The sequence below is a fragment of the Bombina bombina genome, chromosome 2, assembly GCF_027579735.1.
Source record: "Bombina bombina isolate aBomBom1 chromosome 2, aBomBom1.pri, whole genome shotgun sequence".
NCBI lineage: Eukaryota > Metazoa > Chordata > Amphibia > Anura > Bombinatoridae > Bombina > Bombina bombina.
The window spans coordinates 473,838,316-473,853,388 of NC_069500.1; the positions used below are offsets into that span (position 1 = coordinate 473,838,316).

At 38.8% G+C, this 15,073-nt stretch overlaps 1 protein-coding gene across 1 annotated transcript in view; it reads right to left on the minus strand.

The window, feature by feature from the left end:
- Window positions 1–15,073, minus strand: part of MYO1H (myosin IH) — a 372,029-nt gene that overhangs the window by 158,735 nt on the left and 198,221 nt on the right. Inside the window, 2 exon segments of the mRNA XM_053702119.1 lie at window positions 4,719–4,799; window positions 4,892–4,938. Of these exon segments, the coding sequence (XP_053558094.1) occupies window positions 4,719–4,799; window positions 4,892–4,938 (128 nt within the window).

The following is a 15,073-nucleotide window of genomic DNA, read 5'->3' on the forward strand; positions in this document are numbered from 1 at the left end:
AAAATTCATTCAGACCAGTTCTGGATCTAAAAATTTTGAATCGTTATGTAAGAGTACTAACTTTCAAGATGGTGACTATAAGGACTATTCTGCCTTTTGTTCAGCAAGGACATTATATGTCTCCAATAGACTTGCAGGATGCTTACCTTCATATTCGATTCATCCAGAACATTATCAGTTCCTGAGATTCTCTTTTCTAGACAAGCATTACCAATTTGTTGCTCTTCCATTTGGCCTAGCAACAGCTCCAAGAATCTTTTCAATGGTTCTGGGTGCCCTACTCTCTGTAATCAGAGAACAGGGTATGGCAGTGTTTCCTTATTTGGACGATATCTTGGTACTAGCTCAGTCTTTACGTTCTGCAGAATCTCACACAAATCAACTTGTGTTGTTTCTTTGAAAACATGGTTGGAGGATCAATTTACCAAAAAGTTTTTTGATTCCTCAGACAAGGGTCACCTTTTTAGATTTCCAGAATGATTTAGTATCCATGACTCTGTCTCTAACAGACAAGAGACGTTTGAAATTGGTTGCAGCAAGTCGGCACCTTCAGTCTCAGTCATTCCCTTCAGTGGCTATGTGCATGGAAGTTTTAAGCCTCATGACTGCAGCATCGGATGCGATTCCTTTTGCTCGTTTTCCCATGAGACCTCTCCAGCTTTGCATGCTGAATCAATGGTGCCGGGATTATACAAAGATATCACAATTAATATCTTTAAATCCCAATGTTCGACACTCTCTGACGTGGTGGTTAAATCACCAGAGTTTAGTTCAAGGGGTCTCTTTTGTTTGGCCAACCTGAACTGTGATCACAACAGATGCGAGTCTTTCAGGTTGGGGAGCTGTCTGGGAATCTCTGACAGCACAAGGGGTTTATTTTAGAACTCTGTGCAATTCTCAGAGCTCTTCAGTTTTGGCCTCTGTTGAAGAGAGAACCGTTCATTTGTTTTTAGACAGACAATATCACAATGGTGGCATATGTCAATCATCAGGGTGGGACTCACAGTCCCCTAGCTATGAAAGAAGTATCTCAGATACTTGTTTTGGCAGAATCCAGCTCTTGTCTAATTTCTATGGTTCATATCCCAGACAATTGGGAGGCGGATTTTCTCAGCCGTCAGACTTTACATCCAGGGGAGTGGTCTCTCCATCCGGATGTGTTTTCTCAGATTGTTCAGATGTGTGGGTCTTCCAGAAATAAATCTGATGGCTTCTCATCTAAACAAAAAACTTCCCAGATACCTGTCCAGGTCCAGGGATTCTCAGGCGGAAGCAGTGGATGCGCTGACACTTCCTTGGTGTTATCAACCTGCTTATATCTTCCCGCCTCTAGTTCTTCTTCTGAGAGTGATCTCCAAGATCATCATGGAACAATCATTTGTGTTGCTGGTGGCTCCAGCCTGGCCCCACAGGTTTTGTTATGCGGATCTTAATCGGATGTCCAGTTGCCAATCTTGGCCACCTCCGTTAAGGCCGGACCTACTGTCTCAAGGTCCGTTTTTCCATCAGGATCTCAAATCATTAAATTTGAAGGTATGGAAATTGAACGCTAAGTCATAGAGTTTTCTCTGACTCAGTAATTAATACTATGTTACAAGCTCGTAAATCTGTCTCTAGGAAGATTTATTATCGAGTTTGGAAGACTTACATTTCATGGTGTTCTTCTCATAAATTCTCTTGGCATTCTTTTAGAATTCCTAAAAGTATACAGTTTCTCGAGGATGGTTTGGATAGGGGTTTGTCTGCAAGTTCCTTGAAGGGACAAATCTCTGCTCTTTCTGTTTTATTTCACAGAAAGATTGCTAATCTTCCTGATATTCACTGTTTTGTACAGACTTTAGTTCATATTAAGCCTGTCATTAAATCAATTTCTCCTCCTTGGAGTCTTAATTTGTTTTTTTCGTTACAGGCTCCTCCTTTTGAGCCTATGCATTCTTTGGATATTAAACTACTTTCTTGGAAAGTGTTGTTCCTTTTGGCTATCTCTTCTGCTAGAAGAGTTTCTGAGGTATCTGCTCTTTCTTGTGAATCTCCTTTTCTGATTTTTCATCAGGATAAGGCGATTTTGCGGACTTCATTTGAATTTTTACCTAAGGTTGTGAATTCTAACAACATTAGTAGAGAAATTGTTGTCCCTTCCTTGTGTCCTAATCCTAAGAATCCTTTGGAAAGGTCCTTACATTCTTTGGATGTGGTAAGAGCTTTGAAATATTATGTTGAAGCTACTAAAGGTTTCAGGAAGACTTCTAGTCTATTTGTTATATTTTCTGGTCCTAGAAAAGGTCAGAATGCCTCTGCCATTTCCTTGGCCTCTTGGTTAAAGCTTTTGATTCATCAAGCTTATTTGGAGTCAGGTCAAGCCCCGCCTCAGAGAATTACAGCTCATTCTACTAGATCAGTCTCCACTTCGTGGGCTTTTAAGAATGAAGCTTCAGTTTATCAAAGCAGCGACTTGGTCCTCTTTGCATACATTTACTAAATTCTACCGTTTTTATGTATTTGCTTCTTCTGAAGTAGTTTTTGGTAGAAAAGTTCTTCAGGCAGCTGTTTCAGTTTGATTCTTCTGCTGCTGTTTTAAGTTTTTCTTTTCTTCATGAGAATAACTTATATTTGGGTTGTGGATTATTTTTTCAGCATTTGGCTGTTTATTTTTTATCCCTCCCTCTCTAGTGACTCTTGCGTGGAGTTCCACATCTTGGGTATTTGCTATCCCATACGTCACTAGCTCATGGACTCTTGCCAATTACATGAAAGAAAACATAATTTATGTAAGAACTTACCTGATAAATTCATTTCTTTCATATTGGCAAGAGTCCATGAGGCCCACCCTTTTTATGGTGGTTATGTTTTTTTGTATAAAGCACAATTATTCCAAATTCCTTTGTTGATGCTTTTTACTCCTTTCTTTATCACCCCACTACTTGGCTATTCGTTAAACTGAATTGTGGGTGTGGTGAGGGGTTTATTTATAGGCATTTTGAGGTTTGGGAAACTTTGACCCTCCTGGTAGGATTGTATATCCCATACGTTACTAGCTCATGGACTCTTGCCAATATGAAAGAAATTAATTTATCAGGTAAGTTCTTACATAAATTATGTTTTTATGGATTAGATGTGTTGGTAGCCATTTATAAATTCCTTTAAAGCAAGAAGAATTTGCAGAGATTATTAAATTGTTTATAATTTTAATCTAGTCTTGTAAACTCTTCCCATTTCTGCTTTGAAGATTGTGATATATCCATCATGTCTTTATTTGAAGTTATTGTCAACAAATGAAGCGTATCTTGACAAATGGAATAGCCTTATATCCATGGGCACAAAGACTTAATAGCTCAACTATTTTTTAAAGGCATCACACCCATATGTACTTCTGTTCTGATTCTGTCTCATCGGAGATGTTTAACATTTTGAGTTCTGCTATATCCAAGAAAAAAAAGAGAAAGGGGTAGATTTACCAAGCAATCTACCCCCAAAATTTCCGGCTCGGAAACTTAAAAACAGGGGCACTTTAATTCATCAAAACTTACATTTCACTTGTTTTGTGAAAATACTTACCTTTTAATCTTGACAGCCACTACATCGCTTCCCCCGCCTGTCGCAAAGCCTCTTCCCGGGTCTAAAATGAGGAATCCGGCTTCCTCCAATCACAGCGTTGAATCAGACACTGATTTCCCCAGGGGGGAAGCTGTAATTGGAGGATGACCAATCCGTCATTTCTGATGTAAGAAGAGGCTTGCGACGACCGGGGAAATTGCTGGAGCGGCTGTCAAGATTAAAAGGTAAGTATTTTCACAACATGAGTGAAATGTAAATTTTGATGAATTAAAGTGCCCCTGTTTTTAATCGTTTTTTTAAAAACCGGGCCCTTTATCATCTAAATTTACTTTCACTTTAAGTTAAGAAGCAGCTGTTCCTTAACTTGTCCGCCACCTCTGAGGTGGCGGACTGCAATCATCCCGATCAGATATGATCGGGATGATTAATACCCCTGCTAGCGGCCGAGAATATGCAGCGGATGGCATTGCAAAAGCATTTAATCAGAAATGATTGTGCAATGTTAAATGCCAACAGCGTATACTGTCCGTTCGGGGTATGATAAATCTACCCCATAAATCTAAAAACACCCCAAGAAGAGTTTTTATTCTATTGATGAATACAAAAATGGAAAGAGCGCCACAATAGTGCATTACTCCCAATGATCCAAATGATGTGCATTTAAGAGAAAAAATACTCACAAGAGTGCTGCCCCTTATCTCTAGATTCTAAATCCAATGTGCTGGAATCTTTATAGCCTCCTAGCTGTCTACCCATTTGCTTCTAAAATTCTTACTTTCAGCTTCCCTAAAACAAAATGGTTTCAATCAAGAGCTCTAAAAGAGCTGTATTTACAGCTACCACTACACAGAAGTAGTTCTTATGCCTGTAATACAAAGTGGTGTATATTGACTACATAGGGCAAGCAAGCAAATATAATTTAAATCAAATGTAAAGTTAAAAATTACTTGATGGTAATAAAATATTTATAGACAACACGTTTCTCAGCCTATATATGACATAAAAATTCATATTAACTCAAATAAGAAGCTCTAACATCACATTTTTAAAATGTATTTTAGTTCTTATCGTAAGTTAAAAAGCTTGTTTTCCTACTGACTACCAATCTGACATTGTAATTTGTTTGATTTCTCAATTTAGAATATTGTTAAATGTAAACTCACAGTCTCAGGCCTCCGTTTGTTGTCCAGTTCTACAGCATGAAAACAGTCCCTTAGAATATAGTTTTTGGATTTTATCACCACCTGCGGATGATAAACAGCGTTAGTAACTATGATGCTGAAGAGATAGGTCTAGCGGTAGTAGTGGCACAAAATAATCCACATGATGGTTTTACCTCTTTAAGATTTCTGTACAGCAGATCATTGTTCTTCTCCAAAAATCCTAAACCAGCACAAAACCAGACAATATTGAGTAAGGGACCTTCTGATTAAGCTCTTAATAAAAATATTATCTTCAAATAAATAGCGCTGTCTTTATTGCTTCATTTGTGAACTAAAAACAGAACTAAAGTGTCTTAAAAGTTTACATTGAAAACATTTTCTTACTTTAGGCCTAGATTTAGAGTTCGGCGGTAAAAGGGCTGTTAACGCTCCGCGGGCTTTTTTCTGGCCGCACCATAAATTTAACTCTGGTATCGAGAGTTAAAACAAATGCTGCGTTAGGCTCCAAAAAAGGAGCGTAGGGCATTTTTACCGCAAATGCAACTCTCGATACCAGAGTTGCTTACGGACGCGGCCAGCCTCAAAAACGTGCTCGTGCACGATTCTCCCATAGGAAACAATGGGACTGTTTGAGCTGAAAAAAAACCTAACACCTGCAAAAAAGCAGCGTTCAGCTCCTAACGCAGCCCCATTGTTTCCTATGGGGAAACACTTCCTACGTCTGCACCTAACACCCTAACATGAACCCCAAGTCTAAACACCCCTACCCTTACACTTATTAACCCCTAATCTGCCACCCCCGCTATCGCTGACCCCTGCATTACAGTTTTAACCCCTAATCTTCCGCTCCGTAAACCGCCGCAACCTACGTTATCCCTATGTACCCCTAATCTGCTGCCCTAACATCGCCGACCCCTATGTTATATTTATTAACCCCTAATCTGCCCCCCACAACGTCGCCGACACCTGCCTACACTTATTAACCCCTAATCTGCCGAGCGGACCTGAGCGCTACTATAATAAAGTTATTAACCCCTAATCCGTCTCACTAACCCTATCATAAATAGTATTAACCCCTAATCTGCCCTCCCTAACATCGCCGACACCTACCTTCAATTATTAACCCCTAATCTTCCGATCGGAGCTCACCGCTATTCTAATAAATGTATTAACCCCTAAAGCTAAGTCTAACCCTAACACTAACACCCCCCTAACTTAAATATAATTTTAATCTAACGAAATAAATTAACTCTTATTAAATAAATTAATCCTATTTAAAGCTAAATACTTACCTGTAAAATAAATCCTAATATAGCTACAATATAAATTATATTTATATTATAGCTATTTTAGCATTAATATTTATTTTACAGGCAACTTGGTATTTATTTTAACCAGGTACAATAGCTATTAAATAGTTAAGAACTATTTAATAGTTACCTAGTTAAAATAATAACAAAATTACCTGTAAAATAAATCCTAACCTAAGATATAATTAAACCTAACACTACCCTATCAATAAAATAATTAAATAAACTACCTACAATTACCTACAATTAACCTAACACTACACTATCAATAAATTAAATAAACACAATTGCTACAAATAAATACAATTAAATAAACTAGCTAAAGTACAAAAAATAAAAAAGAACTAAGTTACAGAAAATAAAAAAATATTTACAAACATAAGAAAAATATTACAACAATTTTAAACTAATTACACCTACTCTAAGCCCCCTAATAAAATAACAAAGCCCCCCAAAATAATAAATGCCCTACCCTATTCTAAATTTAAAAAGTTACAAGCTCTTTTACCTTACCAGCCCTGAACAGGGCCCTTTGCGGGGCATGCCCCAAGAAGTTCAGCTCTTTTGCCTGTAAAAGAAAACATACAATACCCCCCCCCCAACATTACAACCCACCACCCAAACCCCCCTTAAATAAACCTAACACTAAGCCCCTGATGATCTTCCTACCTTGTCTTCACCATGCCAGGTTCACCGATCCGTCCTGGCTCCAAGATCTTCATCCAACCCAAGCGGGGGCTAGACATCCACTGAAGAAGTCCAGAAGAGGGTCCAAAGTCTTCCTCCTATCCGGCAAGAAGAGGACATCCGGACCGGCAAACATCTTCTCCAAGCGGCATCTTCGATCTTCTTCCATCCGGTGCGGAGCGGGTCCATCTTGAAGCAGGCGACGCGGATCCATCCTCTTCTTCCGATGTCTCCCGACGAATGACGGTTCCTTTAAGGGACGTCATCCAAGATGGCGTCCCTCGAATTCCGATTGGCTGATAGGATTCTATCAGCCAATCGGAATTAAGGTAGGAATTTTCTGATTGGCTGATGGAATCAGCCAATCAGAATCAAGTTCAATCCGATTGGCTGATCCAATCAGCCAATCAGATTGAGCTCGCATTCTATTGGCTGTTCCGATCAGCCAATAGAATGCGAGCTCAATCTGATTGGCTGATTGGATCGGCCAATCGGATTGAACTAGATTCTGATTGGCTGATTCCATCAGCCAATCAGAAAATTCCTACCTTAATTCCGATTGGCTGATAGAATCCTATCAGCCAATCGGAATTCGAGGGACGCCATCTTGGATGACGTCCCTTAAAGGAACCGTCATTCGTCGGGAGACATCGGAAGAAGAGGATGGATCCGCGTCGCCTGCTTCAAGATGGACCCGCTCCGCACCGGATGGAAGAAGATCGAAGATGCCGCTTGGAGAAGATGTTTGCCGGTCCGGATGTCCTCTTCTTGCCGGATAGGAGGAAGACTTTGGACCCTCTTCTGGACTTCTTCAGTGGATGTCTAGCCCCCGCTTGGAGCCAGGACGGATCGGTGAACCTGGCATGGTGAAGACAAGGTAGGAAGATCATCAGGGGCTTAGTGTTAGGTTTATTTAAGGGGGGTTTGGGTTAGATTAGGGGTATGTGGGTGGTGGGTTGTAATGTTGGGGGGGGGGGTATTGTATGTTTTCTTTTACAGGCAAAAGAGCTGAACTTCTTGGGGCATGCCCCGCAAAGGGCCCTGTTCAGGGCTGGTAAGGTAAAAGAGCTTGTAACTTTTTAAATTTAGAATAGGGTAGGGCATTTATTATTTTGGGGGGCTTTGTTATTTTATTAGGGGGCTTAGAGTAGGTGTAATTAGTTTAAAATTGTTGTAATATTTTTCTTATGTTTGTAAATATTTTTTTATTTTCTGTAACTTAGTTCTTTTTTATTTTTTGTACTTTAGCTAGTTTATTTAATTGTATTTATTTGTAGCAATTGTGTTTATTTAATTTATTGATAGTGTAGTGTTAGGTTAATTGTAGGTAATTGTAGGTAGTTTATTTAATTATTTTATTGATAGGGTAGTGTTAGGTTTAATTATAACTTAGGTTAGGATTTATTTTACAGGTAATTTTGTTATTATTTTAACTAGGTAACTATTAAATAGTTCTTAACTATTTAATAGCTATTGTACCTGGTTAAAATAAATACCAAGTTGCCTGTAAAATAAATATTAATCCTAAAATAGCTATAATATAAATATAATTTATATTGTAGCTATATTAGGATTTATTTTACAGGTAAGTATTTAGCTTTAAATAGGATTAATTTATTTAATAAGAGTTAATTTATTTCGTTAGATTAAAATTATATTTAAGTTAGGGGGGTGTTAGTGTTAGGGTTAGACTTAGCTTTAGGGGTTAATACATTTATTAGAATAGCGGTGAGCTCCGATCGGAAGATTAGGGGTTAATAATTGAAGTTAGGTGTCGGTGATGTTAGGGAGGGCAGATTAGGGGTTAATACTATTTATGATAGGGTTAGTGAGGCGGGTTAGGGGTTAATAACTTTATTATAGTAGCGGTGCGGTCCGCTCGGCAGATTAGGGGTTAATAAGTGTAGGCAGGTGTCGGCGACGTTGAGGGGGGCAGATTAGGGGATAATAAATATAATATAGGGGTCGGCGGGGTTAGGGGCAGCAGATTAGGGGTACATAAGTATAACGTAGGTGGCGGTCGGAAGATTAGGGGTTAAAATTTTTAATCGAGTGGCGGCGATGTGGGGGGACCTCGGTTTAGGGGTACATAGGTAGTTTATGGGTGTTAGTGTACTTTAGGGTACAGTAGTTAAGAGCTTTATAAACCGGCGTTAGCCAGAAAGCTCTTAACTCCTGCTATTTTCAGGCGGCTGGAATCTTGTCGTTAGAGCTCTAACGCTCACTGCAGAAACGACTCTAAATACCAGCGTTAGAAAGATCCCATTGAAAAGATAGGCTACGCAAATGGCGTAGGGGGATCTGCGGTATGGAAAAGTCGCGGCTGAAAAGTGAGCGTTAGACCCTTTAATCACTGACTCCAAATACCAGCGGGCGGCCAAAACCAGCGTTAGGAGCCTCTAACGCTGGTTTTGACGGCTACCGCCGAACTCTAAATCTAGGCCTTAGAGTTTACAATTAAATTATCTGCTGCCTTTCATTTGAGCTGTTATTTTTAATTTCTGTCAAACTAAAGGTAATATGAATTTCAATAGGGAACATCCAGAAATGTATTATACAAACATATGGCTAGATTACGAGTTTTGTGTTATGGTTAAAAAGCAGCGTTGGTCCCAACGCTGCTTTTTTCCTAACGCTGGTATTATGAGTCTGGCAGGTACAGGTGTACCGCTCACTTTTTTTCCGCAACTCGAGCATACCGCAAATCCATTTACGTAAATTGCGTATCCTATCTTTTCAATGGGATTTTCCTAACGCCGGTATTACGAGTCTTGGAAAAAGTCCTCCTGTCAAGACTGATACCGCATTAAAAAGTCAGTAGTTAAGAGTTTTATGGGCTAACGCCGTAACATAAAACTCTTAACTAAAGTGCTAAAAAGTACACTAACACCCATAAACTACCTATTAACCCCTAAACCGAGCCCCCCCCACACACATCGCAAACACTTAAATACATTTTTTAACCCCTAATCTGCTGACCGGACATTGCCGCCACTTCAATAAATATATTAACCCCTAAACCGCCGCACTCCCGCCCCGCAAACATTAGTTACATTTTATTAACCCCTAATCTGCCATCCCTAACATCGCCGACACCTACCTACATTTATTAACCTCTTATCTGCTGCGCCCAAGGTCACTGCAACTATATTAAATGTATTAACCCCTAAACCTAAGTCTAACCCTAACCCTAACACCCCCCTAACTTAAATATAATTTAAAATTATCTAAATAAAATTACTAAAATTAACTAAATTATTCCTATTTAAAACTAAATACTTACCTATAAAATAAACCCTAAGAGAGCTACAATAAAACTAATAGTTACATTTGTATCTAGCTTAGGGTTTATATTTATTTTACAGGCAACTTTGTATTTATTTTAACTAGGTACAATAGTTATTAAATAGTTATTAACTATTTAATAACTACCTAGCTAAAATAAGTACAAATATACCTATAAAATAAAACCTAACCTAAGTTACAATTACACCTAACACTGCACTATCATTAAATAAATTAACTAAAGTAACTACAATTAATTACAATTAAATTAAATAAAGTACGAAAAAACCCCACTAAATTACAGAAAATAATAAAATAATTAAAATTTTTATAAACTAATTACACCTAATCTAATCCCCCTAATAAAATAAAAAAGCCCCCCAAAATAAAAAAAATCCCTACCCTATACTAAATTACAAATAGCCCTTAAAAGGGCCTTTTGCGGGGCACTGCCCCAAAGTAATCAGCTCTTTTGCCTGTAAAAAAAAAATACAATACCCCCCAACATTAAAACCCACCACCCACACACCCAAATCTACTCTAAAACTCACCCAATCCCCCCTTAATAAAACCTAACACTAACCCCTTGAAGATCACCCTACCTTGAGAACTCTTCACCCAACCGGGCAGAAGTGGTCCTCCAGACGGTCCGAAGTCTTCATCCTATCCGGGCAGAGCGGAGAGGGTCCATCTTCAAGACATCTGACGCGGAGCATCCTCTTCTTTCCGACGACTAACACTAAATGAAGGTACCTTTAAGTGACGTCATCCAGGATGGCGTCCCTTCAATTCCGATTGCCACTCAAAATTAAGGTAGAAAAAATCTGATAGAATCCGATTGGCTGATAGAATCCTATCAGCCAATCAGAATTCGAGGGACGCCATCTTGGATGACGTCCCTTAAAGGTACCTTCATTCGTCATTAGTCCGTCGGGGAAGGAGGATGTTCCGCGTCGGCGGGATGAAGATGGATCCGGAAGACAGAAGATAGAAGATGCCGCTTGGAAGAAGACATCGCCCGGATGGAGGACCTCTTCTTTGCCGCTTGGATCAAGGTAGCGGCGATGTTGGGGGGGCAGATTAGGGGTTAATAAATATAATATAGGTGTTGGAGATGTTAGGGGCAGCAGATTAGGGGTTCATAGGGATAATGTAGGTGGCGGCGGTGTCCGGTCGGCAGATTAGGGGTTAAAAAAATTTATTATAGTGGCGGCGATGTGGGGGGGCCTCGGTTTAGGGGTACATAGGTAGTTTATGGGTGTTAGTGTACTTTATAGCACAGTAGTTAGGAGCTTTATATTCTGGCGTTAGCCCATAAAGCTCTTAACTACTGACTTTTTTTGTCGGTAGGAGTCTTGTCGGTAGAGGGTCTACCGCTCACTTCTTCCAAGACTCCAAATACCGGCGTTAGGCAGATCCCATAGAAAAGATAGGATACGTAATTGGCGTAAGGGGTCTGCGGTAGCCTGGAGTCGTGGTAAGGACGTGAGTGGTAGACCCTTTCCTGCCTGACTCTAAATACCAGCAGGCGGTATTTAGGACCCCTTAACGCTGCTTTTGACAGCTAACGCCAAACTCTAAATCTAGGCCTTAGGCAGCAAATCAAACACAAGCTCAAACCACTGGTATAGCTATGTGAGCTCCCTATTTAATTAGCCTTTGCAGAGACAGGGCTAAATATTTTTTATCTTAATTGGACATTTAATAATAGATTCTTTAAAACTGCTTTCTGCATCCCCCATTACTATTCTAGATTCTGTCCTTTAAAGTTAGCAAAAATGCACAGTAGCACAAGTTAAACATATACATGTACACACACCACACACACACACTACACAGCATACACTTATACATGCAGATACACACACATTACATAGCTTACACTTATACATGCAGATACACACTCTACATAGCTTACACTTATACATGCAGATACACACACTACATAACTTACACTTATACATGCAGATACACACACACTACACAGCACACACTTATACATGCAGATACACACACACTACATAACTTACACTTATACATGCAGATACACACTACACAGCATATACTTATACATGCAGATACACACTACATAGCTTACACTTATACATGCAGATACACACACACACATACTACACAGCATACACTTATACATACAGATACACACACACACACTACATAGTTTTAACTTATACATACAGATAAACACACATATTACATAGCTTACACTTATACATGCAGATACACACACACTACACAGCATACACTTATATATACATATACACACACACACTACATAGTTTAAACTTATACATGCAGATAAACACACACACTACATAGCTTACACTTATACATGCAGATGCAAACACTTATACATACAGATACACACACACATTACATAGCTTACACTTATACATACAGATACACACACACACACACACTGCATAGCTTACACTTATACATGCAGATACACACACACACTGCATAGCTTACACTTATACATGCAGATACACACACACTACATAGCTTACCCTTATACATGCAGATACACACACACACACTACACAGCATACACTTATACATACAGATACACACACGCACTACATAACTTACACTTATACATGCAGATACACACACAAACACTACATAGCTTACACTTATACATGCAGATACACAAACACACACTACATAGCTTACACTTATACATGCAGATACACAAACACACACTACATAGCTTACACTTATACATGCAGATACACACTACACAGCATACACATATACATGCAGTTACACACACACACACACACACACACTACAGCTTATATTTACCCATGCATATACACACACACACACACACTTCATAACATACACTTATACATGCAGATACACACGCTACATAGCTTACACTTATACATGCAGACACACACACTACATAGTATACACTTACACATGCAGATTTAAACACACTTATACATACAGATACTCACACACACTACATAGCATACACTTATACATGCAGATACACACTACATAGCTTACATTTATACATGCAGATACACACACGCACATTACAAAACATATACTTATACATGCAGATTTACACACACACTACATAGCATACACTTATACATGCAGATACACACTACATAGCTTACATTTATACATGCAGATACACACACGCACATTACAAAACATATACTTATACATGCAGATTTACACACACTTATACATACAGATACTCACACACACTACATAGCTTGCACTTATACATGCAGATACACACACTACATAGCATACACTTATACACTTATACATGCACATACACACACACTTATACATACTGATACACACACACACACACACACACATACACACACTACATCATATATGGGTATCTGTAATTAATTGTATGCGGTCCTGGGGTTGGCAAGCACATTAGCTGGCAGTCTGAGGCTGCCACTGTTTGTTACCCTTGTGTTAGCACTACTCATCGTATAAAACTGAAGGCATGCTAGTATTATCACCAGGGGTTAGACATCATCACTACCAGAGATTAGAGGTCACCATTACCTGAGGTCAGGGGGTATACAGCCTTCTTACTCTTGCTTAACCCACACACCATTCCTTTTCCACAGGGAATCTAACAGGTATCTAACCCTAGGAGAGAAAAGCCAGCTGCTTCTGAGTATGTGCCCAATAGAATTTTTTTTCCTCAAATGCACGGGGCAATGCGGGACAGATGGCAGGCAACCCGGGACAGTGGGACAGACCCCTAAAATTGGTACTGTCCCATGAAAATCAGGACAGTTGGGGGGTCAAAGTGAAAAATCTTCAAAAGTTGTGTTCAAGTATCTACAAATAAAAAGTGAAACGTATAAAAAACCTGTGAAAAAATAAACAATGCTATAGAATATATTCACAAATAAGGTATTATGTAGGTAGTGAACTTACTTTGGTTAAGTCGACGCGTTTCGGCCTCAATATAGGCCTTTATCAAGACCTATATAGGCCTTGATAAAGGCTTATATTGAGGCCAAAACGTGTCGACTTAACCAAAGTAAGTTCACTACCTACTTATTAACTTATTTGTGAATATATTCTATAGCATTGTTTATTTTTTCCACAGGTTTTTTTTATACGTTTCACTTTTTATTTGGAGATACTTGAACACAACTTTTGAAGATTTTTTTTAACCCAATTGGATTACAATCACTAACTAATATTCATTTTCCACTATGACTGTGTAATTTTTTATCACTTTTTTCACCTTTTTCGTTTTTTTACTTTTTTTTCTATTTTGGACATTTTTACTTTTTTTGACAATATATCACTGCATTTTTGTCACCATATTATATTTTATCATATCTTATTTTTTCACTATCAACTATTTTTTCTCATGAAAATTTTTTTCACTTGTGATTCATCTATTGTCACTCGTATTGACTTTAATCACGGACACACTAGGATATGTACATTTAGGAGTTCCAATTTGGACTTCCCTCTACTTGGCCTGGTTGGTTTAACAATAGGTCAGCCACTATCTCAAGAAATTATACCATTTGTTTTATCGTGTATGTTTGATGTTTTAAATATTTTATGTTACATAGAGCCATGATACTATTGTATATTGCATTTTTGAGTTATGTATTAAACCTAACCTTTTTATACACTTCACTCTAACCTGTTTTAGTCTATCTGCCACCTCAGCCTTTTTTGGCATTCGCCTCTCCACTACATTAAAGTTCTATTTTTGGGTCCACTTGGGGACCTCCCGAGGGGAGCTTGAGGTGTATTAGAAATAGCGCAGGGTCCACATACCTGATACGGGTTGTGAAACACCAACATGTCAGGCAAAAATAAAGACAATTCAAACACAGAATCACTGAGTTGGAAAAAGGATCACCCCCTCTGAAAATTACTTGTAAACTCAATCATGTGTAGCGTATCATCTTCTCATTGGCACACACAAAGCCATTTGAACTTCAACTGTGATCAGCTGTGGGCGTATTGATTAGCTCAGCATGAAAAGCGCTTTCCTGGAGCATCAAAGTGCCTGGTAGTGCAACTGAAGCAAAC